At 43.2% G+C, this 15,560-nt stretch overlaps 1 protein-coding gene and 1 non-coding gene across 2 annotated transcripts in view; one reads left to right on the top strand and one right to left on the bottom strand.

The window, feature by feature from the left end:
• B4GALNT2 (beta-1,4-N-acetyl-galactosaminyltransferase 2 (SID blood group)) overlaps positions 1 to 15,247 on the bottom strand; it is a 73,612-nt gene extending 58,365 nt beyond the window's left edge. Inside the window, exon 1 of the mRNA XM_005890348.3 lies at positions 15,167 to 15,247. Within this exon, the coding sequence (XP_005890410.2) occupies positions 15,167 to 15,183 (17 nt within the window). The 5' untranslated portion in view covers positions 15,184 to 15,247. The remainder of the gene's footprint in view (positions 1 to 15,166) is intronic.
• Positions 5,765 to 5,890, top strand: LOC138984004 (small nucleolar RNA SNORA3/SNORA45 family). The gene has a single exon (XR_011461365.1). It is a non-coding gene; the product is annotated as a small nucleolar RNA SNORA3/SNORA45 family (small nucleolar RNA).
• Positions 15,248 to 15,560: the final 313 nt, after the last annotated feature.

The raw sequence follows: 15,560 nt of genomic DNA on the forward strand, positions 1-15,560 counted from the left end.
AAGACAATATCCCTTAAAACCAGAAGCTCTTGAAGGTCTTAGACCATTAGTTAACAAATATCGAGATACTGGAATTCTAATCACCTGTGAGTCTCCCTACAATACTCCAATCTTGCCTGTTAAAAAACCAGATGGATCTTATTGATTCGTCCAGGATCTAAGAGCTGTTAATGAAGCTGTGGTTCCCATCCACCCCATAGTCCTAAATCCGTATACCCTCCTATCCCAAGTCCCAGGAAATGCTAAGTACTTCTCAGTCTTGGATCTTAAAGATGCCTTCTTCTGCATTCCTCTCCATCCTGAATCCCAAAAACTCTTTGTTTTTGAGTGGCGGGACTTGGAAACAAGGGAGGCCATACAACTCTGCTGGACTCGACTACCACAAGGGTCTAGGGACAGCCCTCATATTTTCGGGACTTCTTTGGGGAGGGAACTAAGGGAATTAACTTTAAAGAACAGCAATCTAATACAATATGTGGATGACTTGCTTATAGCTAGTCCAGACTTTACCAGCTCTCAAAGGGACACTGTTAAAACTCTAAATTTCCTGTATGAAAAGGGTTATCGAGTACCCCCCAAGAAAGCTCAGATTAACTTAACCCAAGTAAAATATCTTGGATTTATAATTATGGAAGGAAAAAGAATGCTCGACCCCCAGAGGAAATCCCTCATCTTAAATACCCCATATCCCCAAACAAAAAAACAGCTTAGAGGATTTTTAGGAATTACTGGGTTTTGCAGGATCTGGATTCCTAATTATGGCAATCTGGCCCAACCCCTATATGAAAAGTTAAGAGGGAAAGAGGAAGAGCCACTCGACTGGGATGAGACCTGCAAGGTGGCCTTTAATGCCCTAAAAGAGTCTATCACTACAGCCCCAGCTTTAGGCCTCCCAAACCTGGAAAAGCCTTTCAAGCTTTATGTTTCTGAAAGGATAGGAACTGCTCTTGGGATGTTAGGACAAATGATGGGGCCTGTATTACAACCCGTGGCTTATCTCTCAAAACAACTAGATGAGGTGGCCAGAGGGTGGCCCACTTGCCTCCGGCAGTAGTGGCCACCGCTCTTATGGTTAAGGAGGCATCTAAGCTGACCCTGGGTCAGCCACCACAGTGTATACACCTCACCAGGTGCAAGCAGTCTTGGAAACTAAAGGGGATAGGTGGATGACAGGGGGAAGGATCACCCAATACCAAGCCCTCCTCCTTGACACTCCAGAAATAAAGTTGAGGGTCTGTCAGACTTTAAATCCAGCCACCTTACTGCCAGATCCCCCTACTTCCCCTTTAGATCACCAATGCATGCAAATCATAGACGAGTTATACTCTTCTCGCCCGGACCTATCAGAGACACCTTTTTCTGACCCAGAGGACAAATGGTACACAGATCGCAGTAGTTTTGTAGAAAAGGGAGAGAGGAAAGCAGGATATGCTGTAGTGAGCCTAGAAGAAACTAAGGAAAGTGGGTCTGAAAAGAAAGCTGAACTTTTTGCCCTGACAAGAGCTTTGGAATTAGGGGAAGGAAAGAGGATTAATGTGTATATGGACTCTAAGTATGCTTTCCTCATCCTGCACACCCATGCAGGAATTTGGGAAGAAAGAGGGATGCTCAGTGCTCGAAGCTCTCCTATTAAACACAAAGAGCTCATTCTCAGGCTCCTGGAGGCAGTCAAACTTCCTGCAAAATTAGCTGTCATCCACTGTAAATGTCACCAAAAGGGGCAAGAAGAGGAGGCCCAGGGAAATAGAAAAGCTGATCAGGAGGCAAAACGAGCTGCTAGGGAAGCTAGCCCTATCACTACTATCTGCCCCCTTTTCCCCAAGGAAACCCTGACTCCAGATTATACTCCAGAGGAACATTCCCGATATGCTGAGCGGGGCTGGGAGATTGGGTCACATGGGTGGTTTCAGACTGATCAGGCCCAAGGTAATACTCCCTGACTCTCAGGTTTGGAGAATTATTAACTCCTTACATAAAAGTACCCATTTTGGAAGAGAGAATCTGGAAACCTTGCTCAAGCCTATTCTCTACCATCCCCAGTTGGCTAAGGTTGTTAGGTCACACAGAATTGTGATACCTGTCTAAGAAATAACCCCAAAACCAGACCCTTGCCACCTCCTCTAATTAAACCTGTCCAACATCGGGGATCATACCCAGGAGAGGACTGCCAGGTGGCTTTTACAGCCATGCCAAAGACCCAAGGGTTTTCTTATTTGCTAGTCTTTATTGACTTTATTGACATGTTCACAGGATGGATTGAAGCATTCCCTACTAAGACAGAGAGAGCCACAGAAGTCTGTAAAGCTCTGCTGAAGGAGACAGTACCTAGGTTTGGGTTGCCTCGATCACTTCAGAGTGACAGAGGGCCCTCATTTACAGCCACAATATCCCAGAACCTGGCCGCATGCTTAGGCATAAAATACCGCCTTCACTCAACCGGAGGCCTCAAGCTTCAGGAAAGGTAGAGAGAGCCAACCAGACTCTTAAAAGGGCTCTGGCCAAGCTGTGTCAAGAAACACATAATAAGTGGATCCATATGCTACCCACAGCCCTCATGAGGGTACGGACAGCCCCCAAACGGCCACTATTATTAAGCCCTTATGAAATGATGTATGGACGTCCATTCTTCTGATTTGTTTTTTGATGAGGATGCCAATACTCGCTTAAAACATATAATTGACCTGGGAAGGTTTCAACAAGAACTCCAATGACATGGAGAACAGATCCTCCATAGACCACAGGAAAACTTGAAAAATCCCCAGGTAGAGCCTGGGGACCAAGTATTAGTAAAGACCTGGCAAGAAAAAGGGAGTCCAAGCCAGCTGTCCGAGAAATGGACAGGACCATATCAGGTTGTTCTAGTAACCTCAACTGCTGTGAAGGTGAAGGGTCTATCTTCCTGGGTCCACAATTCTAGAATAAAACCCCATGGTCTACAGGAGGGGGCGACGGGGACTAAGACTCCAAAACCAGAGGACAATTATTCCTGTGAACCTGTTGAAGATCTCAGACTCTTGTTCAGGCGGAACCCCATCAACTCTCCCTCAGATAAGTAAAAATGCATCATATGATGTTCTTCCTCTTTCTAATCGTATCTCTCTGTGTGGCTATTAATATCTCCCTAAACGAGGCATATACACTTGCAAACCACACTGCTTCTCAACTCAACCTAACCAGCCCCTGCTTGATCTGCATTAATGGCAGAAGTTGGGGGTATGTCCACCCTATCCCAGGGTATCAATGACCCACCCTTCCAGCTGAGCTACATGCTGTTACCCAGCACACCCCATCTGGTCGCGGTATGGCCTTTTGGGAAAAAGGGGAAAAAAACTTCATGCCTTGGTATCAGCAAAAACTGTCTATCTTTACCCACTTGGTAACATCTGCAATCCCACCTGAGCCCTTATTTTCTCTCTTGACTAACATTCCCCAAGTGACCTTCCCTGTCTGTCTAAAAAGCGACTCCCTGACAGGGGTGTCAGTGGGAAATCTAGGCAACTCACAATGTGCGGTGACCTTCACTGTTGAAACTGATGGGAAAAACCAGGACCTAGAAATTTCACTAGGGTATTACGATTTAGCCAAAGTCTGGAAACTAGAGGTTCTGGCAGAACTGACACACTATACCTATCCCCGAACATGAGGCTCTCCTCGGATGCTATTAAGCATTCTCGAAAATCCATGTTCTGTTCTGGATGACCAAAGAACCACACCTGTTCATCCTGGTTTCTAAATCAGGCAGGCAACTCTGACCCCTGTTATTCCCTTGTAGGGGTACCTACCCCTGAAAACCTAACCCTATGGTGGGAGCCTAAACGAAATACTCTCTACCTTGAGGACAGAACCCAGGATGCCTCACAACACTTGAATCCCTTCCTAAATGCCCTCACTGCTGCTGGTTTTGCAGCAAGTGGAGTGACAGTCTCCTCCCAGCTACTAAGAGACTGCCCCTGTTCCATTATGCCATGTTCGAGTTGTAAGGCAGATGGAAATCCTGTCCCTCTTTGGCAAACCCGTTTTGCTGCCCAGCTTAAACCTAGTTATGGTGTCTATTTCATATCTGGGGATAAAGCTTATTTATCCCTACTACCTTTTTGGTCAGGAACTTGCTCCCTAGGGTATGTTACACCCCACATAGATCTGGCCTGGAGTAATACCTCTTTGCCTTCACCAGTATATACCAACCAGAGGATATGTTGCGCAGTAATACTTACCCCTTTTTTCCTGGCATTAGGACTGACCGCTGATTTGATAGGAGTTGCTATGGGGGGAACTTCTTTACATAAATTTCAGCAGCTTTCTACCGACACTGCTGTATCCATAGAAAAAACGGCAAGGACCCTCCAACGCCTACAATCCCAGTTAGACTCCCTAGCTGCAATGGTCCTACAAAATCGTCAGGCCCTAGATTTACTGACTGCAAAGTTTATTTCCAGCAGACTCCAGCAGTTTCAAACTAAATTGCTGTTACTGCAAGGGTGGAAGCTGGTTTCAGATGTGGAACACCCCAACTTAGATCAGGTAGAGAGAGACTTCTGCTCTGCTAGGCAGGCCTACGCCCATGCACAGCAGGAAGAAGTTACAGAAGAAAGAGACCTCCGCCTCAATTCCCAAGAAGTATCTTGAGTACAAAGTCTCTCAGAGGGGAGTTGTTAGGGGAAGCACACTGATTGAAACCACCCACCCTGGCCAGGCACCATAGTAACCATTTGCATGAGTTGTTTTATGACAGGAGATCCTGATAAGGAATATGGAACTAATAAGCCATCACCAACTGGAAGAGTTCGGGAAAGGTCTAGAGGAGACACCACGTGTCCGTCCACTTCCCAGAATCCCTCTCACTAGCATCCATCTTGGCTGAGTGATGCGTGCGCCACCAGGAAAGACTCTGAATTAGAATGATTGGCCAAAGACCACCCGGAAACTAATCCCATCACCATAAAACCCGACATTGTGAGCCACGCAGCAGAGCAGTTCTCCTGGGTTCCCTTACCCTACTGCTCTCCACCCGGGTGCCCTTTCCAATAAAATCTCTTGCTTGGTCAGCACGTGTCTCCTTGGACAATTCTTTTCTGAGTGTTAGACAAGAGCCCACTCTTGGGGTCCTGTAGGGCCCCTCCCCACTTCCTACAACACTACCTCCAAACATTCTCACAGAGCTTGCTATGACATTCTTAGTATACCAGTTTATCTACCTTGGGATTTCTCTGATAGCTCAGTTGGTAAAGAATCTGCCTGCAATGCAGGAGACCCCGGTTCGATTTCTGGGTCGGGAAGATCCACTGGAGAAAGGAAAGGCTACCCAACTCCAGTACCTGGAGAATTCCATGAACGGTATAGTCCATGGGGTTGCAAAGGGTCAGTCATGACTGAGCGACTTTCACTTCACTTATCTACCTTATTGGTTTTCCAGCTCTACTTTTTTATGTATGTATATGTATAACTGAATCATTTTGCTGTATACCTGAAACATTGTAAATCAACTATACTTCAATAAAAAGCAAAATAAAATAACTGCCAAAATGGATAATATAGGAACAAAAGATCTCAAATTACTAAAAGAATCAAAGACACAGAGGAAACAGTAAGTATTCGAGTACTGGAGAAGAGGGACTGGGACAGAGGAATACTTGAAGAAAAATGACTGAAAATTTTCAGAACTAATGAAGGAGCTTTTGTGAAGTTCTATTTAAGCCACAAGGAAGAAAATTAAACATAAATACACACCAAAAAGCATTATAGTAAAAATTAAAACATAAGGAGAATCAGGGCTAGAGTCACTCTTGGGTATCAGCTACTGCCTGAGTGCAGTGGAGTCCTCCAAAAGTAACTGCTGACCTTAGTCACTGGCTGTGGCCCTCACGACACAGTCACTAGGTTAGTGACATGCATCAGACTGACCTACACAACTGTTAGATCCATGCATGCCCGCAAGCTAGGGGGAGGTTTAGGAGACCTCTGTTACAGGAGTAACAGCTATAGAAGCTATCAAGGGACCTGAATTCTAGTCTTGGCACTGCCTCTGACCTTCTTAGTGACTTACTCTGGTTCCATGAAAAAACTAGTCTTTTCCACTTGATAGCTTTGGTGGCTTTTTGAAGATTTGTTTTATTTGAAAAGTGGAGTACCTGCTATGTCACTCTTTTGCATGAGTGAACAACTTACACTATAATGGGGGAGATGGGCTGTGAAGATGATAAACATAGCTTTTTAATCATAGTAAAGTAATGAAAATGGTTGCCTTCTCTCCCCAGTCACACAAAATTGGTGAGGCATTACTACTTAAAGAGGAACCAGAGCTTCTGCCCAACTGTCAACCTTGATAAAACATGGATCTTGGTCAGTGAGGAGACACAGTTAAATGCTGCCAAGAACAAGACTGGGGTGAGCCCTAGCATGGGTGTGGTGCGATTGGGCTACTCAGAAGTTCTGGGGAATGGGAATTTCCCAAAGCAGCCAAAGATGGCCAAATTCTTCAGCAGAAGAGCTGAGGAGATTTAAGGTGTGGTGGGGCTTTTGTCGTGGTAGCTTGAAGCCATATGGTGGGAGATGCATAAAATTAAACAAGTGCTTTTCAAAAAACAAATAAAATACAAGAAGATAATCTTAAAAGCAGCCATAAAAGATTATCTTTAAAAGAAGTTGCTAGTTAATTTTCCAACAGGATATATGGTGCCAGGAGCCAGCACGGGAGTTCCCACCCATGACAAGGTCATGCAGGAGAGCCCTGACGGGCAAGGTGATCAGGGCTCGAGGGCCCCCCCCACCACCCCGGATCTACCTGAGCGTCTACCCCAAAACCAGAATCTGTCTGTTTTACTATTTCACGACTTTCACCAACTCTTCTGACATTAACAGAGGGCTATCCCTGACCACCTTTCTCTGTAAGAAAATCAACTTAAAACTCTAGTTAATAAGTCTCCTGGGCATAATAGGAGTGTTTCCATTCAAACCCCTCTGATGACTTTCTAGCTTGCTTGACAGGTTTGTTCGGACTCCTGCAGATACACATGTGATTGCTCACAGCCTCCCAACCACGAGAGGCATGGGAAGCTTAAGATATTCTAACAATGCAGAGCTTCTCAGAGAGTTAAAATTGTTAGAACTAGTAGAGGATTTCTTTGTTAAGCTAATGCTTGCTGCCAAGTTTCCATATCCCTTACCTACTGTGTCCCTGGGAGTGTATTGATTAATATAGTTGGTATATAGAAATGTAAGTAGTAGCTTTAATGTTTGTAACCTTGGACCCTTGAGTTAATTCTTTTCTTGTTATAGCCCACCACACTTTTGCCCTATAGGAATGCAACTTTATCTAATACTTTCAGAGGGTGGCGCCTGACTTTAGAATAATCACCTTTAGAGAAAAATAAGTTTTCTGAAGAAAGGGTCATAAAATGTTAACAGGCCTCCTGGCCAGAAGATGATGTAAATCACCTAAAGCTTTTGCATATGATAAGTTTGCAGAAAGAAAGCCTGGCTTCGATAAGGATCAAGGACAGCTGACCTTGCATGACTCTACCCCCACCCCCCAACCATTATCCTCTATGCACAACTTGAGGTATAAAAACTACTTTGGAGGGATTTCCCTGGTGGTCCAGTGGCTAAGACTCCATGCTCCCAAAGCAGGGGGCCAGGGGTTCGATCCCTGGTCAGGGAAGTAGATCCCACATGCTGCAACTAAGACCTAACACGGTCAAAGAAATAAATAAAAACAAAACAAAACAAAAAAACTACTTTGGAAAATAAAGTGTGGGCCATGCTCATCAGGCTTGGGCTCCCCATGTCCTTCTTTCTCTTTCCTTTTCCTTTTAGGCTGATTCCCTGGAGTGCAGGGGCCCTTTGCATTCACTTTCCTGCCTGGACTTCTAAGACCCACTGGAGGAGGTGCCTAAGGTGGGGCACCTTCAGCTATTCGAGAGGGTGCCTGCAGCCTACGTGAACAGAGCAAGTCCCGTGCTGGGGCTTTATTGGCTTTCTGCGTAAACCAAGGAATATCAGCCTCTTTTCTCTCCTCTATTTTCTTAACTGCAAAATTCTTTCCTTATCTCTTTCTCTATTTCTCTCAGTCGCCGACGTCATCCTCCCTAGGGAATCCCTGGATCCAACCGGGGCAGGACCCCGGCAATATGAGAAGCCAGAGATACTGAAATATCTTTGATATCACCAGGACTATTAAAAAATGAAGGTGCCCATAAAGGTGTTTCTAGACAAGCAACATTTGAGGGAACTGATCACCAGCATACTTGTACTAAAATAACTACTAAAGGTAAATTACTCCAGAAGGAAGATCATAAAGAAATAAGGAAGAGAAATAAAACTGAAAAGTGGGTAAGTCTAGATGACTACTGACTATATAAAATAATACTGTTTTGTTTAGTAACAGTAAGAAACAATAAGAAAATCTTAAAACACAACAGAACCAAAAAAGGGTAAAGTAATGACATATAAGTCAGGAAAGGAGTAAACAGACTAAAAGTGTTCTAAGGTCTTCACATTTCCCTGGGAAGAAGATTAGAAAAACCAAGAAAGGACTTCCCTGGTGGTCCAGCGGTTAAGACTCTGCTCTTCCAATGTAGGCAACATGAGTTTGATCACTGATTGGGGAACTAAGATCCCACATGCCACGTGGCACAGCCAAAAAATGAAAATAAATAAAATAAGAATTAAGTAATTTTTAAAAACAACATTTTAGACTTTGATAGGTCAAGAACCTTATAATCTATAGTGTAACTACTGCAGAAATAAAATACAAATAATAAAGTTAATAGATAGGAAAATGGGATAATAAAAAAAAAAAATCAATTCCAAAAGTACAAGAAGAGAGAAAAGAATATAGACCAGGCAGAACAAATAGAAAGCACTCACTGAGATGTTAGATTTAAACCAACTCTATCAATAATTGTTGCTATTCAGTCACTAAGTCGTGTCCAACTCTTTGTGACCCCCATGGACTGCAGCACGCCAGGTTTCTCTGTCCTCCACTACTCCCCAAGTTTGCTCAAATTCATGTTCATTGAGTCAGTGATGCTATCTAACCATCTCACCCAATAATTACATAAATTGATTAAATGCTCCAATTAAAACCTAAGGTAATCAGACTAGATGGAAAGAAGAAATCCAAATATATGTGGTTTGCAAGAGATACATCAAAACAAAATGATATAGAAATGTTGAGAGTAAAAAGGAAGATAAATACACTAAGTGTAACCAAGATAAAGTTGCTATCTCTATATTAATATTAAAGGAAGTTGACTTAATATCAAGTTAAGCCTACTTCATTTGATATTAATATAGAGATATCAAGCAAAACCACAGATAGAGGAATACCTCGTTATAAAATACTCAGCTCACAGAAAGAGATAACAATTCTTTATTCTAATAACATACCCTTAAAATATATAAGGCAAAATACAGAAAGAATTACAAGGAGAAACAGATGTATTCACAATTATGGTGAGAGAGACTTTAACCTGATCAACAAAGTAATCAAAAAATTAATAAGCATTTAGATGATTTGAAGCAGACAATCAGCAAACAATATAAATGGACTATATAAAGCCCTACATGTAATGACTGCAGAATATGAATTTCTTCCAAACATACACAGAACATTTACAAAAACTGAACATATGCTGGGTCATTAAACAAGTGTCCAAAATTTCAAAGAATTTCAGTAATATAGAGTATATTTTCTAACCCTAATGCAATTAAGTTGGCAGTGAACAATAAAAAGATAACTAGAAAATCCTTGCTTTTAAAAATTCAGAAATGCACTTCTAAATAACCATGGGTCAAAGAAAAAATCACGATGGAAATTAACATTTGTTTGAATTACATGACAGTGAAAATACCACAAATCAACACCACTGGAAAGCAGCTAAAAAACAATACTCACAAAGAAATTTATGCCTTTGAATATCTCTATTAGAAAAGAAGAAAATCTGAGAGTCAGGAAGTCAAACATCTACCTCAGAAATAAGAAAAAGATCAGTTAAATTAGGCTCAAAATAAAGTAGGAAGAAGAAAATAATAAATATGAGAGCAGAAAATAATGAAATAGGGAACATGTACTTCAAAGTATCATGGAAGCCAAAAGCTGTTTTACTTTAAAAGTGAAAGTGTTAGTTGGACTCTTTGTGACCTCCATGTACTGTAGCCCACCAGACTCCTCTGTCCATGGGATTCTCCAGGCAAGAATACTGGAGTGGGTTGCCATTCCCTTCTCCAGGGGATCTTCCCTGGATCGAACCTGGGTCTCCTGCATTGCAGGTGGATTCTTTACCATCTGAGCCACCAGGGAATCCCTTATAAAAGTAATAAGCTCATTGGAAGGAATTGAGATAAAAACAAGAGCAGGCACAAATCACCAAAGTCAGGAATGTTGGGAGCATCACTTGAAACTTAAAGCTATTACGGAAGTAATAAGAGAATATAAATGAGTAATTTTGTAACACTAAACTTGAAAATTTAGAGAAAATAAGCAAGTTCTTAGAGAAGAATGCAGCTTTAAAAAACTGACACAAGGAAAAATAGAAAATTCTGAATAATTCTATAAGCCAAATTTTCATTTTCAGTTGACTTCCTATTCTTCCAAAGAATAGGACAAAAACTATAACTTACGAAACAGCATAAACGTTTCACCAAAACCTTACAAAGGTATAAGAAAGAAAGAGGGACTTTCCTGGTGGTTCCGTGGCTAAGACTCTAAGCTCCCAATGCAGGAGACCCGAGTTTGATCCCTGGTGGGGGAATGAGATTCCACACACCACAACTAAGAGCTCTAATGTCACAACTAGGGCCCACAGCAGCCAAATAAATAAAAACAAATATTAAAAAACGTTTTTTTAAAGAAAAAAATCACAGCCAGTCTCATTCATGAAAATAAACACCGAAGTCCCGTGGTAGCCAGTCTCCCGGGTGGCCTTTGGATGGTCTCAGCTTCCAAGCAGTCACACCTTTGTGTAGCCCTTTCCACCCTGGCCAATAACAGCACAGAGTGGGAGAAGCCCCTTCCCACACGAGTCTGGGCGGCCAGTATGAAAACAACATAGGTCACTTCTGAGACTGCTAATGAAAGACTCTGTGACTATCACCTTGGTGACCCATTCTCAGAGGATCTGCTCTGGAAAAGCCCACTGCTCTGCTGTGAGTTGCCCATACAGAGCCACGTGGGGAGGAACTAAAGTCCCCAGCCAACAGGCACTTGAGTGAGCTAGGAAGTGGATCCAGCCATCAGCCCCAGTAGAGTCTTCAACTCATCACAGTTATTTCATTAAAATGTGTTATGTTTCCATTGGATAGGTTTATGATTATTATTTTTAGTGGCTTTATGTATTTTTAGATTTTTCACAGCTTTAATTTTTAATATGGTGATAGGAATAGATACAACCCACCTAAACAAAAGTTCTCTGGGGTCCTCAATAATTTCTAAGCATTAAAAGGGTCCTGAGACCAAAAAGACCAAGAATTGCTGATCTAAGTTCTACACAATTACTATGGTTCTTGATAATATAGATGAGCTTTTACAAGGACTTATAGTACAATACAGGAAATATAGCCAATATTTTATAATAAATATAAATGGAATATAATCTTTAAAATTCATCAGCACTATAGAAAAGACCCTGATGCTGGGAAAGATTGAAGGCAGGAGGAGAAGTGGATGACAAAGGACAAGATGGTTGGATGGTGTCACCGACTCAATGGACATGAGTCCAGCAAGCTCTGGGAGGTGGTGAAGGACAGGAAAGCTTGGCATGCTGCAGTCCCTGGGGTGTGAAAGAGTCAGACACCACTGAGGAACTGAACAACAAAATGTTGCACACTTGAAACTTATTGTACATCAACTATGCCTCAATAAAAATTTTAATAAGATAATAATAATACAGATGAGCTTCAAATTAGCACATTACTTATCTTTAATAAAAGTTATTCTATGTGCAAGTTAATCTGAAGAACTCACAGGCACAGGCACAGCTGGTTCCCAACACATACCTGGCTCAGCTACATAGATTCACAGGAGTAAATGTTCAATCAGAATAAGTATTCAGAATTCCTTAAGCCCATTTCTCCATTTAAGCAACAGACGTAAAATAGACACTAATAGCACAATGATTTTAAAGATACAACCAAGCTTCTGGTTACTTCTATCTTTAGTGGTGACCACTTGAGTTTTTCATTTGTGTTTAAAATTTAAAATAGCAAAAACAGTGCAAACTGCCAAGTATATTTTGTTTGGTATGAATTTACCAAAACTAAGATCATGGCATCTGGTCCCATCACTTCATGGGAAATAGATGGGGAAACAGTGGAAACAGTGTCAGATTTTATTTTGGGGGGCTCCAAAATCACTGCAGATGGTGACTGAAGCCATGAAATTAAAAGACGCTTACTCCTTGGAAGGAAAGTTATGACCAACCTAGATAGCATATTCAAAAGCAGAGACATTACTTTGCCAACAAAGGTCCGTCTAGTCAAGGCTATGGTTTTTCCTGTGGTCATGTATGGATGTGAGAGTTGGACGGTGAAGAAAGCTGAGCGCCGAAGAATTGATGCTTTTGAACTGTGTTGTTGGAGAAGACTCTTGAGAGTCCCTTGGACTGCAAGGAGATCCAACCAGTCCATCCTAAAGGAGATCAGCCCTGGGTGTTCATTGGAAGGACTGATGCTGAAGGTGAAACTCCAATACTTTGGCCACCTCATGCGAAAAGTTGACTCATTGGAAAAGACTCTGATGCCGGGAGGGATTGGGGGCAGGAGGAGAAGGGGATGACAGAGGATGAGATGGTTGGATGGCATCACCAACTCGATGGCCATGAGTTTGGGTGAACTCCGGGAGTTGGTGATAGACAGGGAGGCCTGGCATGCTGCAATTCATGGGGTCACAAAGAGTCGGGCAAGACTGAGCAACTGAACTGAACTGAACTGAATTAATTCATATATAAATTATTTTACCCAATTTGAATATCTTTAAAAATTGCTGTTTATTTCTAATTGTCTGCAAATGAAAAGAAAGCAAGACAATAGTAATTATCATTGGCATTATATATTATTACTGAAGATAATTCTGTCCTGTAGAGAAGGGTATTAAAAAATGATCAACTGATGATGTCAAATATGCTAGAGTCATAACTTCCCCAAGAGGTCAGGACAGTTGTATTCCCGTTCCTGGTATAACGCCTCTCACATGGTAAGATTATCAAACTTTTGTGGAATGAAATGCTATGAATAAATCAAAAAAGTACTGACTATCCTCAGAGTTAGATTCCAACCTGCTCCTTTCAATGTAGCCCTTGGACAACCTTTATTCTCCATTTCCACAACTGTAGCTTGGACATGACACTTCAAAGAGTGCTGAGGTGAACTCTAGTGGTACAATCTAGAACAGGGCCTATTCATAACAAATAAGTGCTCCACAGTGGATGAAAGGAATTTACCGACCAACATTTACTGAGTTTCACTGCATGCTACTATGGCGATTGTTTCTTGGGTAGGTGGGGTGTGTTCACTTTCACTTTTCACTTTCATGCATTGGAGAAGGAAATGGCAACCCACTCCAGTGTTCTTGCCTGGAGAATCCCAGGGACAGGGGAGCCTGGTGCGCTGCCATCTATGGGGTTGCACAGAGTCGGACACGACTGAAGCAACTCAGCAGTAGCAGTAGCATGGTGTGTTGGAGTGAACTATCCTATCACAGAGGGACAAAAATCAGAAATATCTATTTCAGAGTCAGGTATTTTTTTAATAAAAAAGAAAACTAAAAAGGCAAAGGTTAAATAGTGGCGGATTCATGTTGATATATGGCAAAACCAATACAATATTGTAAAGTTAAAAAATAAAATAAAAAAAGAAAGAAAGAAATAGTTTCTTCTGAGGAAAAAACTTTAGTTCCCCAAGGCCACACGAGTCAGCAGCCTTACTATTACAGAGGTATAAACAGCAAAAATATCAGGCAAAACCCAGACCTTTTGTTCACAATTCCAGCGGTCCATATGTGAAGGGAAAGTCAAGTTTGTTGAGGACTTGCCAGCTTTAAATTCCTTGGCACCAGTTGGGAGCCTGGTGCCAGGGCTCCTTCTCACTCATCAAGGAATGTGGGATGAGGGAAGTCTCTGGCTAAGGAAGGGGAGAGGTCTTTCTGCGATGAAAGGGCTACCTCCTCTCTTCGCTCAGCCACAAAAGTGAACGTGAAAGTGTTAGTCACTCAGTTGTGTCCGATTTCTTGCAACCCCCCTGGACGAGGCTCCTCTGTCCGTGGGATTCCCCAGGCAAGAATACCGAGTAGGTAGCCATTCCTTTCTCCAGGGGGTCTTCCCCACCCAGAGATCCAACCTGGGTCTCCCGCATCGCAAGCGGATCCTTTACCATCTGAAGCGCTTACAAACTGCGCTTCATGTTAATGCCCATAAAACATCATCCCACCAACACGTTTTTGTATTGCCGGAAGACGCCTTCCTTGTTAGCATTAAATGATCGTTTTAGTTTTTAAAAATACAAAGAAAGTAAACTTTGGGGATAAAAAGGCACAAATTGTATTTCTGATCCTTCTTCCTGGTTTATAAAAACTAAATGAGCCCTCCAAGTCTATTTTTTCCCCTGTTAATTATTACGCTATTCCTTAGAGGATTTAGCACCCGGAGCCACAAAATAAACACTCTGCCTCGAGACTGTCGCCTGGACCTGAGAACCGACTTTTCAAAATCTCTGACTCCTAAACCCCAGGCTGTTTTCTGAAGCTCCATAAGGGACGCAGCCGCAGTTTCCGACTGCCCAGAGCTGGCGGTCTCCGCGCCGGGGTCCCACACCCCGGGGAACCACACCTCCCAGCCCTGTTCAGAGCTTTCGGGTTCCAGGCCGCTCCCGCACGCTCGGCAACACCGCGCTACGCACTCCAGGCTCGAGAAGCAACCTCCACGTCAAATTTTCCATTTCCACCTCTAAAACCAGTGTTCCCCAGAGCGTAGCGGTCGAGAATATGCAAGGGTTCTCATCAGTGTCCCCAGGCACTGTCTCCTAGCTGCCCCACCTAAATAGGCGGCGGACTGGACTTAATTTAGAGACCGGCTGCCCCCTCCCTTGACCCTGGCGTCCGCGGGCCCCGCACTTGGCCGCTCTCCGAAGGCGCGTCTGGCTGGCCAAGACTGACCTCTGCTCTAGAGACACTCACCCGAACGAAGTCATCATGAATCCCGCCGCCTCGGACGCCCTGGGCTGGTGGAGCCCGGCAGCCTCCCAGCCGATTGTCCAGCCCTAGGCACCAACCCGGGGTAGAGAAAGCCGCGAGAGCTTGGGTCGAACCCGCCCACTTCACCACCAACCCCCGCCCATCTCCTGGGTCTTGTCCTGAGCACAGCTTGGCGCCAGCATCTTTGTGGTCTTTAGGGGGACAACTGAACCTTTTAGGATCTTAGATCCTCGATCAGGGATGGAACTCAATGTCCCTTCCAACGGAAGCTCCAAAGTCCTAAACACTGGCTGCTGCTGCTAAGTCGCTTCAGTCGTGTCCGACTCTGTGCGACCCCATAGACAGCAGCCCACCAGGCTCCCCCATTCCTGGGATT

This window comes from Bos mutus, chromosome 19 (assembly GCF_027580195.1).
Source record: "Bos mutus isolate GX-2022 chromosome 19, NWIPB_WYAK_1.1, whole genome shotgun sequence".
NCBI classification, from domain to species: Eukaryota; Metazoa; Chordata; class Mammalia; order Artiodactyla; family Bovidae; genus Bos; species Bos mutus.